The sequence below is a fragment of the Sturnira hondurensis genome, unplaced genomic scaffold (genome assembly GCF_014824575.4).
Source record: "Sturnira hondurensis isolate 20B ecotype Veracruz unplaced genomic scaffold, ASM1482457v3 Scaffold0019978, whole genome shotgun sequence".
Taxonomy (NCBI): Eukaryota; Metazoa; Chordata; class Mammalia; order Chiroptera; family Phyllostomidae; genus Sturnira; species Sturnira hondurensis.
In genome coordinates, this window is record NW_028092609.1 from 710468 (window position 1) to 727242 (window position 16775).

A 16775-nucleotide genomic window follows, 5' to 3' on the forward strand; every position below is an offset into this window, starting at 1 on the left:
AGGCGATGTGGACGTGGACAGAGCCCCCATGACACAGTGGGTGAATCAGGTCACATCATGGGAAGTTCCGGGTTCACCTCCAACGTGCACTGCACTCGTGTGGAGTGACCCAAAGCAGCCCAGCCGAGCGAGAGACGCGTCTGCTGTGCAGTTAGGGCTGGCCGCAGGGGCTCGGAGCGCGCCCGTCCTCCAGCCCACTGTGAGCCCCTCGGAGGGGGTGTTGTCTCCATCCACGTGCACAAGTCCCGGCGCAGCGGCCAGCACCCACTGGGGCCTCGTAACTGTCTGACGGACGAAGGAAGAGACACAGGAAGGAAGGCCGTGCCATTGAATGAGAAGACTGCAGTTTGTGCTTGGAATGTCCCATGCTCATCCTGCATACATTCTCCAGAAGATTCCTTCTGAAGTACGTCTTTTGTGCCGTTTTACTGTTGAGCAATCAAGTCTCACATGAGAGCTTCTCAGAACTGAGCAGTTAGAAGCAGGCGTTGGCTCCCATGCCATGTGATCCGCTCCCTTAGAAAGAGCCTGGAGTGGTCTTCCTTCCTGCTTGCTCTGCTTAGGTAGAGACAACGCAAGCCCAACAAATTCGGGCAGAAAACTTCAGGTGTGAGATCAGGGGCTTTCTGTAGCCTGGCCAGCTACCACACAGCCCTGCGGGGGGGGGCGCTGCCCCTGCCTGGGGAAGAGTCTGCAGCCCCTGGCCTGCTGGCGCCTCAAGGGCAGACCACCACCAGACGCCCCCACTGCAGCAGAAAACACACTTCCTCGTCATCACGGGGGACGGGATGCTCCAAAAATACTGTGATTCTTCCAATAACTGGTCAGGGAGGGGCTGCAGGCTGGCTCCATTCAAACCAGCCAGCCCTCAGCAGACCTCAGTGGCGCCGGATGCGCCGGCCTCATCCCCGGGGTTTGATGGGAGCTCCTTGCCGCTCCAAGGACCGTGGCTCCCCCGAGAGAGTGGGGACAAAGGCGCTCCAGGTTCTCCTCCTCATTGTGTCTGGGAGGCCGGCCTTGGGGGACAGGGCCTGGGCAGGGGGGGCAAGGGGTCCTGGCGTCTCCAGAGCAGGGGGCACAGCTGACCCCAGATTTCCGAAAAGAAGAATGTGTGTGTGTGCACATTTACGTGCACGGAAAAAAGACAGTGACACGCGTGCGATCCAACAATAACACGTGGGCACTGGACCAGGGCGTGTCTCTCGTCTGCAGCTGTGCTTCCTGGTCTTTCTGCATCAGGTGTGCATTCTTGGTGCAACTGTCCTGGACTGAGAAGATGGCAGAACCACCGCTCTGGGAGGCAGCTGCGCTCTGCGCCCTTGGGGCAGTGAGAAGGCTGACCTTGGCGTGGGCAGAGACCCGCGGGCGGACAGACGCTGACCCGCCCGCCTTCTTACCTGATGAGTCTCTGAGGCGCATTGTCTGTTGTGCATGGTTCCTTCTCAAACAAATTTCGAAATTCCCGAAAATTTAACGTGACGCTAAGCTTCAGGCCCAGAAGGCCCAGCAGACGCTCGAACTCCTCGTCTCTGAGGTTGAACATCAGGCGCCGCAGCAGCCGGTGCAGGTCCTGCATGCTGACGATGCCGTCCCTGTCGGCGTCCATCCGGAAGAAGGCTGCGTAGGGGTTCTGGAAGCAGAACACACACGTCAAAGCCTCCCTCAGACGCCGGCGGCCACCCGTGTGTACGCCACCCGTGTGTACGCCGCACACTCGGACTCCTCGCCAACGTGAGGGAGGGGCAGGAGGGATAAGCCGTGTTCGCCAGGGCCTTTTCTGCCAGGTTTTCAGTGCAGATGAAGATCCTGCTCTGTGTTTGCACGTAACTTTCATCACGTCTGCCACCTGCTCCACAGGAAAGCAAGTGCTGTGCTGAACTTCACCCTGAGGAGTTGCCAGAGGCCAGCGCGGTTTCTGGCTACCTGCTAACACTCTGGCCCTGGCTGAGACCCACCCGAGTGCCTGCTGCTGCCCACAGACCGCACGGGGTGCCTGTCTCTGGCGGCCACGTTGCCCAAGGGCTCAGATTCCCATTTCGCAGATGAGGCAACAGAGGCTGTGTGCACTGAAGGGGGCATACTCTGGAGTCGGGAGGCTGAGCCTCACGCCCCAGCTCTGCCGCTGACCTTGGCCAAGAGAAGTGTTTCAAGCTCACCACCCTTGTCACCTGTAAAGGGGGTTGTAACAGTCTCTGGCTCACTGGTTGGCTATGCGGACCGACTGTACCAACACGTGTAGAATGCCTAGCCGGTGCCCAGCAGGTCCGCACAACCTCGCTTTCCACCTCTATTGCCCTCTGCTACTCCTCACAGACCCAGTTGTGGCCACCCTGCACCTGCCTCTGGGCTCAAATGGCCACCATTTCTCCCATCTCCTCTGTTACAGAGGTCCACGTGAAGCCCGTCCTCGTCACACTGAGCTGTGAGATTTTCCCTGAAGACCATGACCTGTTTGCCACCTGCCTTCTGCAAGCTCCCTCTTCTACTGTTTGTTGCCTTCGTTTCTGGCCAGCACACGCTGAAGGCTTACGAGTCAGTTCGGTGGTCACCTCCTCCGAGAAGGCCTCCATTAGGGGTCTTTTCCCTGTGCCCCCACAGCACGCTATAGATCCCTCTGTGACAGCCCATCTTGACGGGCCTGAGTTGTCTGTCCGCCACCTGCCTCCTGGACTGCACTGAGCTCCCTGAGCAGGGCCCGTGCCTTCCGCCCCGCATTTAGCAGGCCCGGGCAGACATGTGCAATGCTGGATCGGTGAGTGAGTGGAGCAGAGAAGCGGAGGAAGGGACCCTAACTTTGCTGCACTGGGGTTGCTCCCCCCAGCCCCGCCCTCTTGTGGGAGGGTCTCCATACTGGGTGTGGGGGGGTGGAGTCACACCCAAGGTGGCTGAATGGCGGGGCAGGGAGCTCAGCAGCAGACGGGGCCCCACTCACCCGGAAGAACTCCTTCAGCCTCTGGGGGAGGAGCTGCAGGCATTCTTCAGCAGTGACAAAATGGCTGGTCACGGTACTTTTGGGAGGAACTGCAGTCTGAGGTGGGTTCACCTGTGGCCCTTCTGTACCTGAAACAGACACACAAAGCAGAGGACGCCCTCAGTGGCGTGCACATGTTGGCATTTCCACCTGGATGCTCCCTGCCCCAGGCGGGTGGAAACACAGTGCACAGAGACCTGCCCTGCAGACGCACCCAGCACCGGCTCTGCCGGCCCGGCCTCCCGTCCTTTGGTATTTCTCAGGTGCTTTGCTGTCACCACAGGAAGACCAGTCACGTAGGCTGCTAGGCTCCCATCCAGCACATACTGACCACCCCCGTCCCCTGCACACCTGCTTGTCTTGCCTTCCTGCCCCTCTTCTAGGGCAGGGGCACATCTCGCTCATCTCCACCTTCCCAGGGGCAGAGAATGAGGTACCTGCCTGGTTTCCGTTTCCCAGAATCATGTCCAAAACCAGGAATGTGCGGTTCAGCCAACGGTCCTTAATTCACCAGGCCCTTCCTGACCTGCTAGATACTGGGCTTGGTCCTTTCAGCCAAGATTCTCTTCCTGTGCCGAGTTTGCTCACCAGGAACCATATTCTTATGCGCACCTGACTTGGGAGGAGACGAAGGCCCAAGGGTGGCCCCCGCTCCGGGGCGCAGCGCTCGTGGGCAGCAGGGCTGCACCCAGGCCCCGTCAGACTCTGGAGCCCAGCCAGCTTGTTACTGCATTCTGCCCTCTCTGACCCTGACACCGAGGAAGGCAGTGTGACCTTCCATGTCTGTCGGGCTAAGGTTGTGGGGGTGCGGCCCTGTCTACAGCCAGGCCGGAAACCTGGGCCTGCACCACAGACATGGTTTTCGGCATATGCTGCACCCACGCCCTCCGCATGGCCGTGGTCTGCAGGACGGGCGGTGGGCACGGCAGCTGGAGCCCATAGGTGTGCTCTGGTCCAGTCGTGCACCAGGCTCCTGCCCTGCTCCACCTGGGCCTGCAGCGGCCATCCTCAGGTTCCTGATGCCTGGCAGGTAACAGCCCCCCGGTGGTGTTACTCCACTTGGCCACCCCCCAATCCAGACCTCGGGCCGGAACCTCAACGCTCCCCACATGCACCACAGCACCCGACCCTGTGGGGAGACAGACAGCACTGGGGCACTGATGGAGGAAGAGGAGGAGGAAGATGAGGGTGAAAGAGCAGGCTACGGCGGGGAGGAAGCCAACAGCAGTCAGTAGCTCCCGAGTCAGGTTCACACTATGCAATGGGCTTGCTGCTCTGGGGCCCCAGGCCAGCGACCTACTCACCCTGGGCCTCAGTTTCCTCTTGGAACAATGAATGCACCTGGCACATCAGACACACTCACTGAATTACATGTGAATTCCTTTTCCTTCAAAAACGTCAGAGCACACACCCAACCGTAGCGTCCACATTCCAACCCTCTACATGGCTTCTCTCGTTGCCCTTTCTCCCCGTGCGGGACCCTCTCCCTCTGGGGTTGCTTGGGTCCACGGCGTCTCCCCGGTGAGGAGCCCCAGCCACCGTCTCAGTGGAGGCCCCAGGCCTCCGCCAGACCAAACCAGAGAGGGCGGCAAGTGCCGCCGGGCCCTCGCGCTCCACCCTGTCCAGGCTGCAGTGCATGTGCAGCATGACAGCGGTGTGTCCCCTGGGCACGGCTGCCTGCCCCCCCGCCCCCGGCTTCTCTGGAGGGCGAGTTGCCACCCATACTGCCCCAGCACAGGAGAAGCGGCCTCACGGGGAGAGGGGGCGGGGAGACGCCGTACCCCACCGTCCAGGCCTGAGGCCAGGAGAGTGGACTGAGGAGCAGAGGCTGCAGGAGGACCCAGCTTCCGGCCCAAGCTGAGCTAGACAGGACAAATGTCCTGACACCATCTGGGGAAGGGACCAGGAAGGGGCAGTGACTGGGTGGTCCTGGGCAAGTCACTGTTACTGAACCCGTGTGCTCACTGGCACACAGGGGGGAAGGACACCGGTCCTGCTGGTGCAAAGTGTCACTCACTACAGATGACCCGCCCCTAATAGAAGAGGGCAAACCTTTGAGAACGTGAGATGCGATTTAAGGTTCATGAGGCCTTAGAGGCAACTTTACAAACCGTTTTGCTCTGAGTTTGTAGAAGGCTCTGCCAGGCAAAATTCTGCATTCACAGTTTAGCTTAACTTGGGGGGGAAGTGCCAAAACGCAGTCAGATAAAATTAAACAAAAATGTTCCGGCCGGAGACCATGCACTGTGTCAACAGCTGGGCGTGCACTTCGTCCACTGTCAACCTGGCTGCTCAGTGCGGAGGGCCGGGCGGGGAGGGGCCAGTGCAGGTGGGAGACACATCCTAGCGGGTTCGCCCTGGGCACCCAGCTACCTTCATACCTCCAACTCTGGTGGCGAAGTCCAGATCACTCCTTTCTTTCTTGAATCCCTTTCTGGCCGTCGGGTGGGCATACTGGTCGTCACCCACGAGCATTCCCTGATCTTCCGGCGCCTGACAGGAAAGCGAGAGAGGGAGAGGCAGTCAGGCTGTCCCAGGCCCGCAGTGGGCTCGCCGCCGTGGCCCCTGCGCTCCAGCCCGTGATCCTCGCGCGTCTGGCCCCACCCACAGGCTCTGGTTTGCTTGTTGAGCCAGTGAGTGAACAAGGAACAAGTGGGCATGGCCTTCGGGCAGCAGGAGGCACTGCAGACCTTCCCAGGGGCCCCGCCATTGGAGATGCCCAGATGCATGTGTGCCCTGACTGTGTTCGAGTCCCACAAGTCGGGTTTGCATTCACACGTATCCTGGGAAATGTGAACAAAACAGAGCATGGCAGTTTGAGGAGGAAAAACTAAAACTTGCATTAAAATCTCATCATGATGGATGGCCCACATTGTCAGCTAGGCTTCAGGTGCGGCGCCTACTTCTCTCCTTGGGCGAGTCCACTCTCTGAATGTTACCCACTACCCCTTCCCCCACCACGCCAACCTGCTGTTTACAAATGGCTCCCATTCCGTGTACGTGGGGGCGGCACTGAGGGAAATACCCTCCCCGCACTGCCAGCAGGGAACTGGGAAGATCTGAATGACCTGTCCTAGGGGGTCAGCTGGGCTGTCCAGGAGGCATGAGTGGGTGCTGCCCCTTTGTCTGTGGCCAGTCAACAATCCACAGAGCTGCCCGCCTGGAGGCGAGGCCCCTAGAAGTGATGCTGGGCGACACAGGCGAACGGAAGGCACCACCCCTGCTGCTCTCAAAGTATTTGCAAGTTAGATGAGAAGACATGGCTTTCTTCTAGAAAAAGGACACAGAATCACCATTCGAAATATGCCTGTGCCTGTATCACCACCACATCATCACCAAAATGTCCAGCACGACGACCACTGTCCCCCCAGGGCACATGAAGGAAAGATGCCTGGGAGAGCTAAGTCAGGAGGCCTGGGGACACACAGGTCAACAACCGTCCGGGGTCTGACCCGCTGCGTGACTTAGCAGAAGACTAGCAGGGCCAGTGGGACATGGACTGCATTCTGTGGAAAAAGCTAAAAGGGGGAAAGGAGACAAGAGGGTGCAGTGAGACAGCCCACACTGTCATCATCACCACCATCACCATCGCTATCACAACCATCTCCATCACCATCATCGCCATCATTGTCACCATTATCACCATCAACATCACCACCTCCATCACTACCTCCATCACCACCTCCATCACCACCATCAACATCACTACCTCCATCACCACCTCCATCACCACCATCAACATCACCACCTCCATCACCATCTCCATCACCACCAACATCACCATCTCTATCACCATCTCCATCACCACCATCAACATCACCACCTCCATCACCATCTCCATCACCATCATCAACCCCGTCATTGTCACCATCTCCAAGCAGCAGGGTATGTGGAGGCCTTGTGTAAGTCTCACTGAATCCTCATACTAAGCCTTGAGAAAGTCCCTCTTACTAACCCCATTCGGAAGATGGGGAAGCTGAGGCTTAGAGAGTTTAGGTGACTTGCCCAGTCACATGATTAGGAAATGACAGACATGGGGTTCTCCTTGTTAACCTCTACTATGAACTCCACTCGGACAAGGTCACGTTAACCTCTACTCTGAACTCCACTCGGACAAGGTCACTGGGCCTGAGCGTGGGCAGGTCTCTGCTGTGGAGCCCTGGCGCCCTCCCACAGACCCAAATCAGCCACACAGGCAAAGACCCATCTGGGTCCCGGCAGAACGCCTTGAGCAGTCCCCAGAACAAACACCAAGGACGGGAGCCTCTAGGGGTTGCCGGGAGACCATCCCCCACCAGCCCCCCATTCCTCCCGGAGGCTAGCAAGGACAGGTTCTCCTTGCCTCCGGGCTCTGACGAGGTACAGAGCCTTTGGCCCCGGTCTCCTCACAGGAGGGCTGCGGAGAAGCCCACCTAGCTGCAACGGGGTGCCTACCACCTGCAGTGAGGTTGTCCACTCCTTCTGTTTGGGTGCCGTCCTTTCCGGTGTGTGGGGAAAGGGCCCTGGGAGCTGGCACTCTTGGCTGTCTATGTCAGTGACAAACTGAATGCAACAGCAGTTCCTTGTATCTGTACCACCCAGCTGGTCAGGCTCTGGATTAGCTGGGCTCGCGCGCGTGTGTGTGTGTGTGTGTGTGTGTGTGTGTGTGAAAAAGCCGCAGGATGTGTTGGTGCGGGATGGGAAACAGGGAAAGGGAAGCACATGCAGGTGTTTCTGCATTTGTCGTCTGGGGGCCTGGCAGGGAGCAGCGCCGGATTCCAAGGTTGCCCCAAGGGCCCGCCTGGGGACTCGGGCAGGCTGCGCGTGACTGGGAATTGGGCAGCTCTGCGCCATCTGCACACGCACCATCCCAGCTCTGCGGAGGTTTCAGTTCCAGCCCCGCATGGAGCAAGTGTCTGACGGAAAGCTGCGGAAGTGGCTGTGGGTCTCTGAAGTGGGGAGATCGGTTGCTTCCTTTGAAAAATAACTTTGTATTTTGAAAACAATCACACGTGAATTATTCATTGCAAATTCCTCCTGCTCAGCCCTTTCATAAAAACATATGCAATGGAGAGCAAGAAAGTGTCTGCAGGCAAATGTCTCACAGCCTAGAGGGTTGCGAGGGGTGGGTGGCGGGGCGCGCGGGGGCGGCTGGCCAGCAGTGCGGGCGCCCGCCTCCCGTGCACGGCTCTCCTGCCTAAGGGAACCACAGCGGCTGGTCAGCTGGACTGATCACCGCCCGGGAGGCGATGTGCAACACAGCAAAACGCGGAACTGCAACATTTGTGGAACGGATTTTAAAGCGTTTAACCATTGGAGTTCGAGTTCTCTGGTCTTTCCTAGGAGGCATTTCCCTAAGAAAGTTCTTCAAAGAGTGACAACCTGTGGCCTCACACATTCTGACTCACCACGTGGTCACCCTGCGCCCCGGGATGCCACTTCGGCTGTGGAGCGGCCCTTCCCTGTTCGGCCTTCCCGGCTCACCCCCTGCTGGGCTCCCGGGGAGGACAGGCGCTCCGCTTGCCGGCTTGCTCCTCCTGAGTCCTGCTCCCTCTCCCTGACACAGGCCGAGCCGAGCGGCCAACTCAGTCTGCCAAGCCCAGCGGTGCAGACCCTCCGGGGACAGAGCCGCCCCGTCTCTATGGGGACGCAGGGTGACCAGGCCTCTGCGTCACCTTTCTGGGAGTTGCTCTAAGGATTCCAATATATAGCCTTTACTTTTCCTTGTCTGTTTAGACTTAATAGTGAACCACTTCAGCCAACATGCAGAACACTGGCAGCCAGACAGGTCCTCACCGGCCCCTTCCTCTGCTGCTCGGTTGTCCATGCGCCTCCGGTGCAGACCCCGCACTCTCACGCACCCTCTCTAAATTAAGGAGAACTGCCTTTTACGTTTAATCAGCTGTTGGCCATTCCCACGTTCCTTGCTCCTTCACGAACATCTGAGTCTCTGCCTAGTTCCGATTCTTTCTAACTGAAGTGCCTTGAACGTTTCTCACAGTGAAGGCTGCTGGCAACACACTACCTCCTTCCTCTGTTTTTAACCTGGAAACATCTTTATTTGCCCCTTCACTCCCGGAGGAGACCAAATTCTGGAGGGAGGGGGAGACGCTCTGCTCCTTTTCACGTGTTCAAGCCGTCACCCCTGTCTGGCCAGCGTGGCCCTGACCTGCCCCCGTTTGGAATGAGTGCGTTCGCCCACTGCTTCAGAGGTCTCGCTCTTTGACTTTGGTGTTCCGCGGTCTCCCTGTGATTGTCTTTGTGTCTGTCGTACTAGGGTTTTCTGAGCTTCCTGAATATTCATCCAGCACTTTTACCAGAAATCGGGGAGTTTCAGCCACAGCTCCCTCACACGTCTTCCTCTGCTTCTGTGACTCCAGTGGTGCCTGTGCCAGGCCCTTGGGTGCCGTCCCACGTGCCCCCGAGTCGCTGCTCTTTTTCTGACCTTTTTCTTGTCTTCACTTTGTATAATCTCTACCGATCTCTCTTCAAGCTCATGATTCTTCCTTTCATCATCTCCCCACTGGGGCTGAGCCCTTCTGGTGAATTTTCTTATTTCAGACATTTTATTTTTCTGCTCTAGAATTTCCCTTTGCTTCTTTTTATAAATTCTATTTATCTGCTGAGATTCCCTACATTTTCACTTATTACGAGTACACATTCTAATTTACAGCTCCAAGCACAGGTGTAATAGTCACTTGGGCACACGGGATGCTGTAACGGACCTGGCCTCCCTCCCAGACCAGCGGCGCTTCCTCCGTATCAGTGGTAAGGCTGCTCCGCTTTCTCATCATTCACATGCTCACGGGAGCAGCACCTCTTATTTCCTTTGACAGATTCCCCTTTGCGTCCACAATTTGGCTAACAAGACGCCTGTCTCAACTCTCCACATGCCTTTCTCACTAAGCTTAATCATTCCTAGCTTTTGGTTTCAAGTGAAAAATGTGTCGCTCTTCCTCTCATTTGGACACTGAAAGGCCATCACCCGGTTACTAACCAGCCCGGTTTTACCCCTGCTGGGTCTCAGGGAGCGGAGAGACCAGAGGAGAGGAGGAGCAGCGAGCCAGTGGGGCCACCAGGACACACCCTGTGTATTAGGTTTGCTCTTTTACAGCGGCACAGCTTGCGGTGCCCCGAGTGACTGCGACAGTCACGTCAAAGGTGGCTCGCCACAGACCAGTTTGCCCAAGGTCACACAGTTGTTAAGCACAGAGCTGGGGTTCGAACCCTGGCAGCCTGGCTCCAAAGTCAACATTTTAAAAGTATGTATTGGCAAAGCCAAAGTGGGGAAAGATTGAGGGTGGGAGGTGAGGGGCGTGAGGGAAAATGTTGGTGGGAAAATGGAGACGACTATAAAAAATGCAAAACGAAATAGAGAGTATGCATTGAGTACTTCTGTTGTGCTGGGCACGGTTTTAGATGCTGGGGACAGGACAGAGAATGAAAAGGACAAAGACGGCTGTCCTTGTCCACTGCGGTGAGGGACACAGCGCAGGGGAGCAGCACCCTCGGGAGAGGAGCTGGCGTGACGGGGATGTGTCAGGAGAGCAGCAGCCGGAGAGCGAGGCTCGGGCAAGGTCAGGAGAGGCCTGGGAGAGCAAACTGGGGGCGAGAATCCGGGGCTGGGAGTGAACCGAGGGCCCTGGGCAGTTTACGAACGCGGGACAGGTACCAACACCTACAGTAAATGACGGCCCCTTGCAAACTGACAAGGGGGCAAAGATCGTAAATGGGCCACTCACAGAAGAGTAAGTTCCAATGGCCAAACCCCCCACAAAAAGAATAAACTCACTAGCAGTCTGGGGAATAACTGCAAGTTAAAGTCAACATGAGCTATCACTGCAAAGCCACCAGACCAGAGAAACTGAACAGAGCCACAATGCCTACTGCCAACGGGGCCACAGAAAAAGACACGTTCATACACAGCTAGTAAAGGCATGAGGTACTATGATGGTTTTTTAAAAAAGAAACAGGCGATGTGTTAAAGAACCCTACTGCTGGGAACCCATTCCACGGACCCAAGGCGTCGGTGTGCAAAGACAGGTAAAGGAAGAGTGAGGAGGGGAAAAGGGAACGAGCACGAGAAAGGGAAGGACTGGTGCTCGCAGCAAACGGAAAAGCCAGACAGACACCAGACGGTCTCTCCGGCGTATGAGAAGCCTCTACAGCCACAGGACTCAAAGGGACAAAGCTCTGGGAGCAGGGCAGTCGGGGGAGAGGGGAGTCGGTCGCCTGTCTGGATCAGGGCAAAAGGGCTGGGATGGGGCTGTTTGGCCCAGGTGGACAGTCTCTCCCAGCAGACAGAGAAACAAGAGCTTGTGACAAGGCCACGGGCCTGTAGTGTCCAACATTAGAGACCTGCATGGCCAGATCCCCGGGGAGAGGGGAGAAGCAGAGAACTGGGCTGACACCGCCAGTGTCCCCCTCGAGACACATGCCGACTCCTGTGTGGGCAGGAGTCAAATTGCCCAGGCGGCCAGCCTCTGGGAGGCGGAGGAGCGCTGAGAACATCCCAGGGCGTGGCTCCCGGGCGCGGTTCAGGCAATACACGGGCGCTGGGCTTACAACTTTGGAGGTTATACCCCAGAAACCAGAGATTTGGGGATTTGTTTGTTTGTTTGTTTTCAGGGCAAGCCTTGAGAAATTGCAATCCAGCCTCAAATCAAATCCAGTCCCTCGCTAGATCAAGGCAGTCAGTCCCCATTCTAGCTGCCAAGCAGAGGAAAGCGTGAGCCACCATCCAGAGCCCTAAACTGTCTTAACCCACCAGAAGTATACCTGGCACGCCAAGAGACAGGACCACAGGACGTAAAATCGGGGGGAAAATGAAGACAGAAAAACATCTACAGGTGATCCAGATACTGGAGTTGGCAGGAAAAAGATTTGATTTGATTTTATTTTTTTTTAAGATTCTATTTATTTATTTATCTTTAGAGGGGAAGGAGAGAGGAAGAGAAACATCAATGTATTGTTGCCTTTCGTGTGTCCCCTGCTGGGAGTTGGCCTGCAGGGAACCGGCCTGCAACCCAGGCATGTGCCCTGACTGGGAATCGAACCGAGATCCTCTGGTTCGCAGGCCCGCGTTCAATCCACTGAGCTACACCAGCCAGGAGGAAAAAGATTTTAAATAGCTACAAATATGTTTAAGAAAATATAAAAATATGTTGACACAATGGAAGAAAAGACACAGATATGGAATATATTAAAAATAATTGAATGGACATCCCAGAATGGGAAAAAATACTAAAATTAAGAACTATATGGGAATTCTGGCCAAGATGGAGGCGTAGGTGGAAACACTGTGCCCCCTCCCACAACTAAATTTAAAGACAGTGAAGTTTTAGAAACAGAAATGCAGCCAAAACAGTGAAAAGTGAACTGTACGGAAGTCCGACAACAACGAACCACTCAGCCAGGCCGAGTCACAAGCCAGCGACTGGTGAACACCTAAGGCTCCGCCCCTCATACGTAACAGGTGTGAACAGACCAAACATTATGACTCAAGAACAGCTCAAAGTCCCAGAGCCTATAATTTTAAGTGACCAAGAAATAGCCAACCCTTCAGATACACAGTTCAAAACACTGGTGATCAGGATGCTCACAGAACTGGTTGATTTTAGTCACAAATTAGATGAAAAAATGAAGGCTTCACTTAATGAAATGAAGCAAAATGCACAGGAAATCAATAGTGATGGAAAGGAAACTGGGACTCAAATCAAGGGAGTGGACCAGAAGGAAGAAAGAAACAACCAAACAGAAAAGAATGAAGAAACAAGAATTCCAAAAAATGAGGAGAGGCTTAGGAACCTCCAGGACATCTTTAAACATCCCAACATCTGAATTATAGGGGTACTAGAAGGGGAAGAGGAACAGCTACAAGTGGAAAATGTATTTGAACAAATAATAAAGGAGAACTTCCCCAGTCTGGCAAAGGAAATAGACTTCCAGGAAATCCAGGAAGCTCAGAGAGTGCCAAAGAAGTTGGACCCAAGAAGGAACACACCAAGGCACATCATAATTACATTAGCCAAGACTAAAATGAAGGAGAGAATCCTAGAAGCAGCAAGGGATAAGGGGACAGTCACCTACAAAGGAGTACCCATCAGACTGTCAGCGGATTTCTCAAAAGAGACCTTACAGGCAAGAAGGGGCTGGAAAGAAGTATTCCAAGTCATGAAATCCAAAGACCTACACCCAAGATTGCTCTATCCCCCAAAACTTTCATTTAGAATGGAAGGACAAATAAAGTGCTTCTAGGATAAATTCAAATTCAAGGAGTTTATCATCACCAAGCCCTTATTATGTGAAATGCTAAAGGGACTTATATAAGAAAAAGAAGATGAAAAATGTTAACAGTGAAAGGACAGCAAACACACAGTTATTAACAACCACACCTAAAACAAAAGCAAACTAAGAGGACAGCTAGATCAGGAGTGGAACCATAGAAATGAAGAACACATGGAGGGTTAGCAACAGGGGAGTGGGAGGGGGAGAAGGGGGGAGAAGGTACAGAGAATAAGTAGCATAGATGGTAGGTAGAAAATAGACAGGGGGGAGGGCAAGAATAGTAGGGGAAATACAGAATCTAAAGAACTTGTGACACATGGACATGAACGAAAGGGGGGATGGTGGGGGAGGGGTGTGCAGGGTGGAGGGGAGTGAAGGCGGGGAATGGGACAACTGTAATAGCATAATCAATAAAATATATTTTTAAAAAAAGAACTATATGAACAGCCTTGATTGGTGTTGCTCAGTGGGCTGAGCCCCAACCTGCGAACCAAAGGGTCACCGGTTCAATTCCCAGTCAGGGCACGTGCCTGGGTTGAGGGCCGGGTCCCCAGTAGGGGGTGCGCAAGAGAAAAACACACATTGATGTTTCCCTCTCTTTGTCCCTGTCTTCCCTTCTAAAAAAAATAAAATAAAATCTTTTTTAAAAGGAGCTGTATGAACAAAGTTAGCTACAGACTGGAAAAAGCAGAATATGGGGTAAACAAACTGGAAGACAGTTCATGGCCACCCTGGGACTCAGCACCGAGAGAAAAAGGACGAGGACTATGTAACAAGGTGAGAGAGACGCGTGAGATATTGTGACCAGGTCTGACAGCGGCGGGGGAACAGGGAGCAGCAAAGGAAAGGAGACTATGGCTGTAAGTTTTCCCTATTTTCGATTAAACCCATCAACCAACAGGCACAAGATGACCTGCAAAGCCTGGCGGAGCCACGCAAAGGCAGCCCCGCCTGCGCACACGAAGCACGGCTGCTGAAGCGGCAGAGGGCAGACGCGGTGCGCTCCAACATGTACCGGCATGCCTGACAGTTTACCGGCAGAGCTCACCAAAGCCAGAAGACAAGGGAATATTATCTTATAATGCTAGAAGCAAATGATTACCAGCCTACAATACCACTCCCAGTTAACCTATCTTTAAAAATTAATAGTGGATGCCTGCCTTCAGGTTCAACTGGAAATGAAGACCTCACTCCCATCTGTACCAGAAGAAAGCCAAGGAAACCAAAAATCAATGACTTTTCTTTGCTCCATCAGAGACATCTCAGAGACAGGAATGTAGAAAACCCTGCCCGGGGCAGAAGCCACTGTAGCCACCCACCAGGGGGAGCCCTGAAGGGGTGACTGCTGGAGGCTGAGGGGGGAGGAGCTGGACAATGGGACCCCATGGGCACCCAGGCTTTGGAGGGGGCCACGCTCGCCTCGATTTTACCACTGGGAACTGAAGGTGGACATTCTAAAAAAAATCTCCTTGTGTGTCAAGCAAATTAAACCCCCCAAAGGGAGAAGGAAGTAGAAAATATATATATAAGAGCAGAAGTCAATGAAATAGAATGTGGACAAACAATAGAGAAAATCAATAAAACCACAGATTGTTTTATCAATAAAAGTGATAAACCTCTAGCCAGACTATCCAAGAAACAAAGAGAAAAGATAAAAATTACCAATACCAGGAGTGAAAAGAAAACATCATTAAGCATCACATAGACATTTAAAGAATAATGGGGCGTAGTCCATATTGATATAAATGACTGGATAGATTAGTAAATAGAAAGACAGACAAAGCTCCATGCAGAAGTTTCAAATGATTCATGTACACATCTCGCCCTTAAAGAGGGAGGGCATAGTAACCCCCCTCCTCAAGTGTGGCCTCTGCCCAGGGACTTCTTCCCAAAGAGCGCAGTACGGAACGAGCCAAGGAGAAGGGAGCGTGTCTGCAGGGGCACAGACCCTGGTGAACACCCCTCAGCCAGGTGGTCAAAGCCAACGTCACGGCAATTAGACGCCTGGACAGCAGGTGCTTGACAGGCTGTGACGAGGAGGGTACTTTACCTCTGTGGCCTGTCTCCCAGAAACACTGCCCCCTCAAAACTGCCAAAATTGTGGGAAAATATCAGATGAGTCCCAACGCGGGCACAGCCTACGAAACATCTGCCCAGTTCCCCTCAAAACTGCCAAAACAATCTGAGGATCTGTCACAGCCAAGAGGGGCCTCAGGGGCCACGACGACCAGACGTCTTGTGGGGCCCTGGATGGGGTCGTGGGCAGAAGGGAATATGAGCTGGAGCGAAGGAGAGCTGCGTCACCCACGGAAACGCAGGAGCGAGGCCGGCGCCCTGGCATTGAAAGAGGGTCGGTGGGAGGTCTGTCGGCAGGAAGGAAGCGGGTCGAGGCACACGCACACGACGCAGGGGCACACACGGGAGCAGGGGCCAGCGTGGACACGCAGCCCGGCTTATTCACCACAAAAATCGTGAGGGTGTCTTGTGGGATCTGACATACGTGTAAAATGAAAATGTGCAACAACAGCAACACAAAAGACTACACAGGTGAACGAAACTGGAACATGGGAACACCCGGCCCGTGAGGGGAGACACAGCCACTTGTACTTCACTGCGTGCACCTGGGCGCGGCTGCGTGCGCTGAGCCGCTGGTGCGGCCCCAACAGGGCGGACTGCGGACCCGGCTTCCTGACAAACTCACAGAGGGGAACCGGAATAATACAAACACCCGAATAATCTCAAAGAAGCTAAGAAAGGGTGAGCGGGGTCAAACAGAAAAAAGTTACGATGAAAGCCAACAAGCGACTGCATCAGTAATTAAATAAATCGAAAAGGACCGAACACTGTGAGTAGAAGACTAAGATGGTCATCACACTATCTGTTAAAATATCGGCTACACGCTGCCTGTGAGAGATTTAGCTTAAATGTAAGCCCCTAGAAAGCCTGAAGCAAAAGGACGGAAAAGCGTACCTACGTTAACATGAGTCAAGAGAAAGCCGAAGCCACTATATCATTATCAGGCAAAAATAGGCTTGGAGGCAAGCGGCATCCCGCTGTATGGAGAGTCACTTCCTAATGATAAGGGAGACAATTCACAGGAAGTTTCAGCAATCTGCGTGCACCCAATAATTTAGTTTCAAAGTGGATAAAGCAACCATCAACAGAATAGCAAAGGATCCCTCTAGACAAATCCACAATCCACTTCACTGCACTTCTCTCGACAGCTAATAGAATGAGCAGGGAAAATGAGACGAGGACAGAGAAGTTCTGAGAAACAGTTCACGGGGCCGACCTGACTGGCGAACTCGGCAAACCGAGGGTCCGTGAGGGAGCGAGCACGCCTTCTCTTTGAGTGAACGTTTGGACTCACGGGACGTTTGCTGGAATCCCCTGTGTGGTGGGTCCTGACCCTCAGTATTTCACGGGGCTGCCTGAGGCTATTCAGACTTTAGACTCTATTCTCGCATCACACGGAATCAGCTTTAAAGTCAATTATAACAGGTAAAATAGAACATCCCAAATGTTTGGAAACTAAACA

The 16775-nt window shown here is 54.1% G+C and overlaps 1 protein-coding gene across 1 annotated transcript in view; it reads right to left on the reverse strand.

Moving 5' to 3' along the window:
* Positions 1 to 16775, reverse strand: part of EFCAB6 (EF-hand calcium binding domain 6) — a 152251-nt gene that overhangs the window by 48426 nt on the left and 87050 nt on the right. The window contains exons 18-20 of the mRNA XM_037028488.1: positions 5353 to 5464; positions 2933 to 3060; positions 1398 to 1630 (exon numbers count right to left, since the gene is read on the reverse strand). Of these exons, the coding sequence (XP_036884383.1) occupies positions 1398 to 1630; positions 2933 to 3060; positions 5353 to 5464 (473 nt within the window). The remainder of the gene's footprint in view (positions 1 to 1397; positions 1631 to 2932; positions 3061 to 5352; positions 5465 to 16775) is intronic.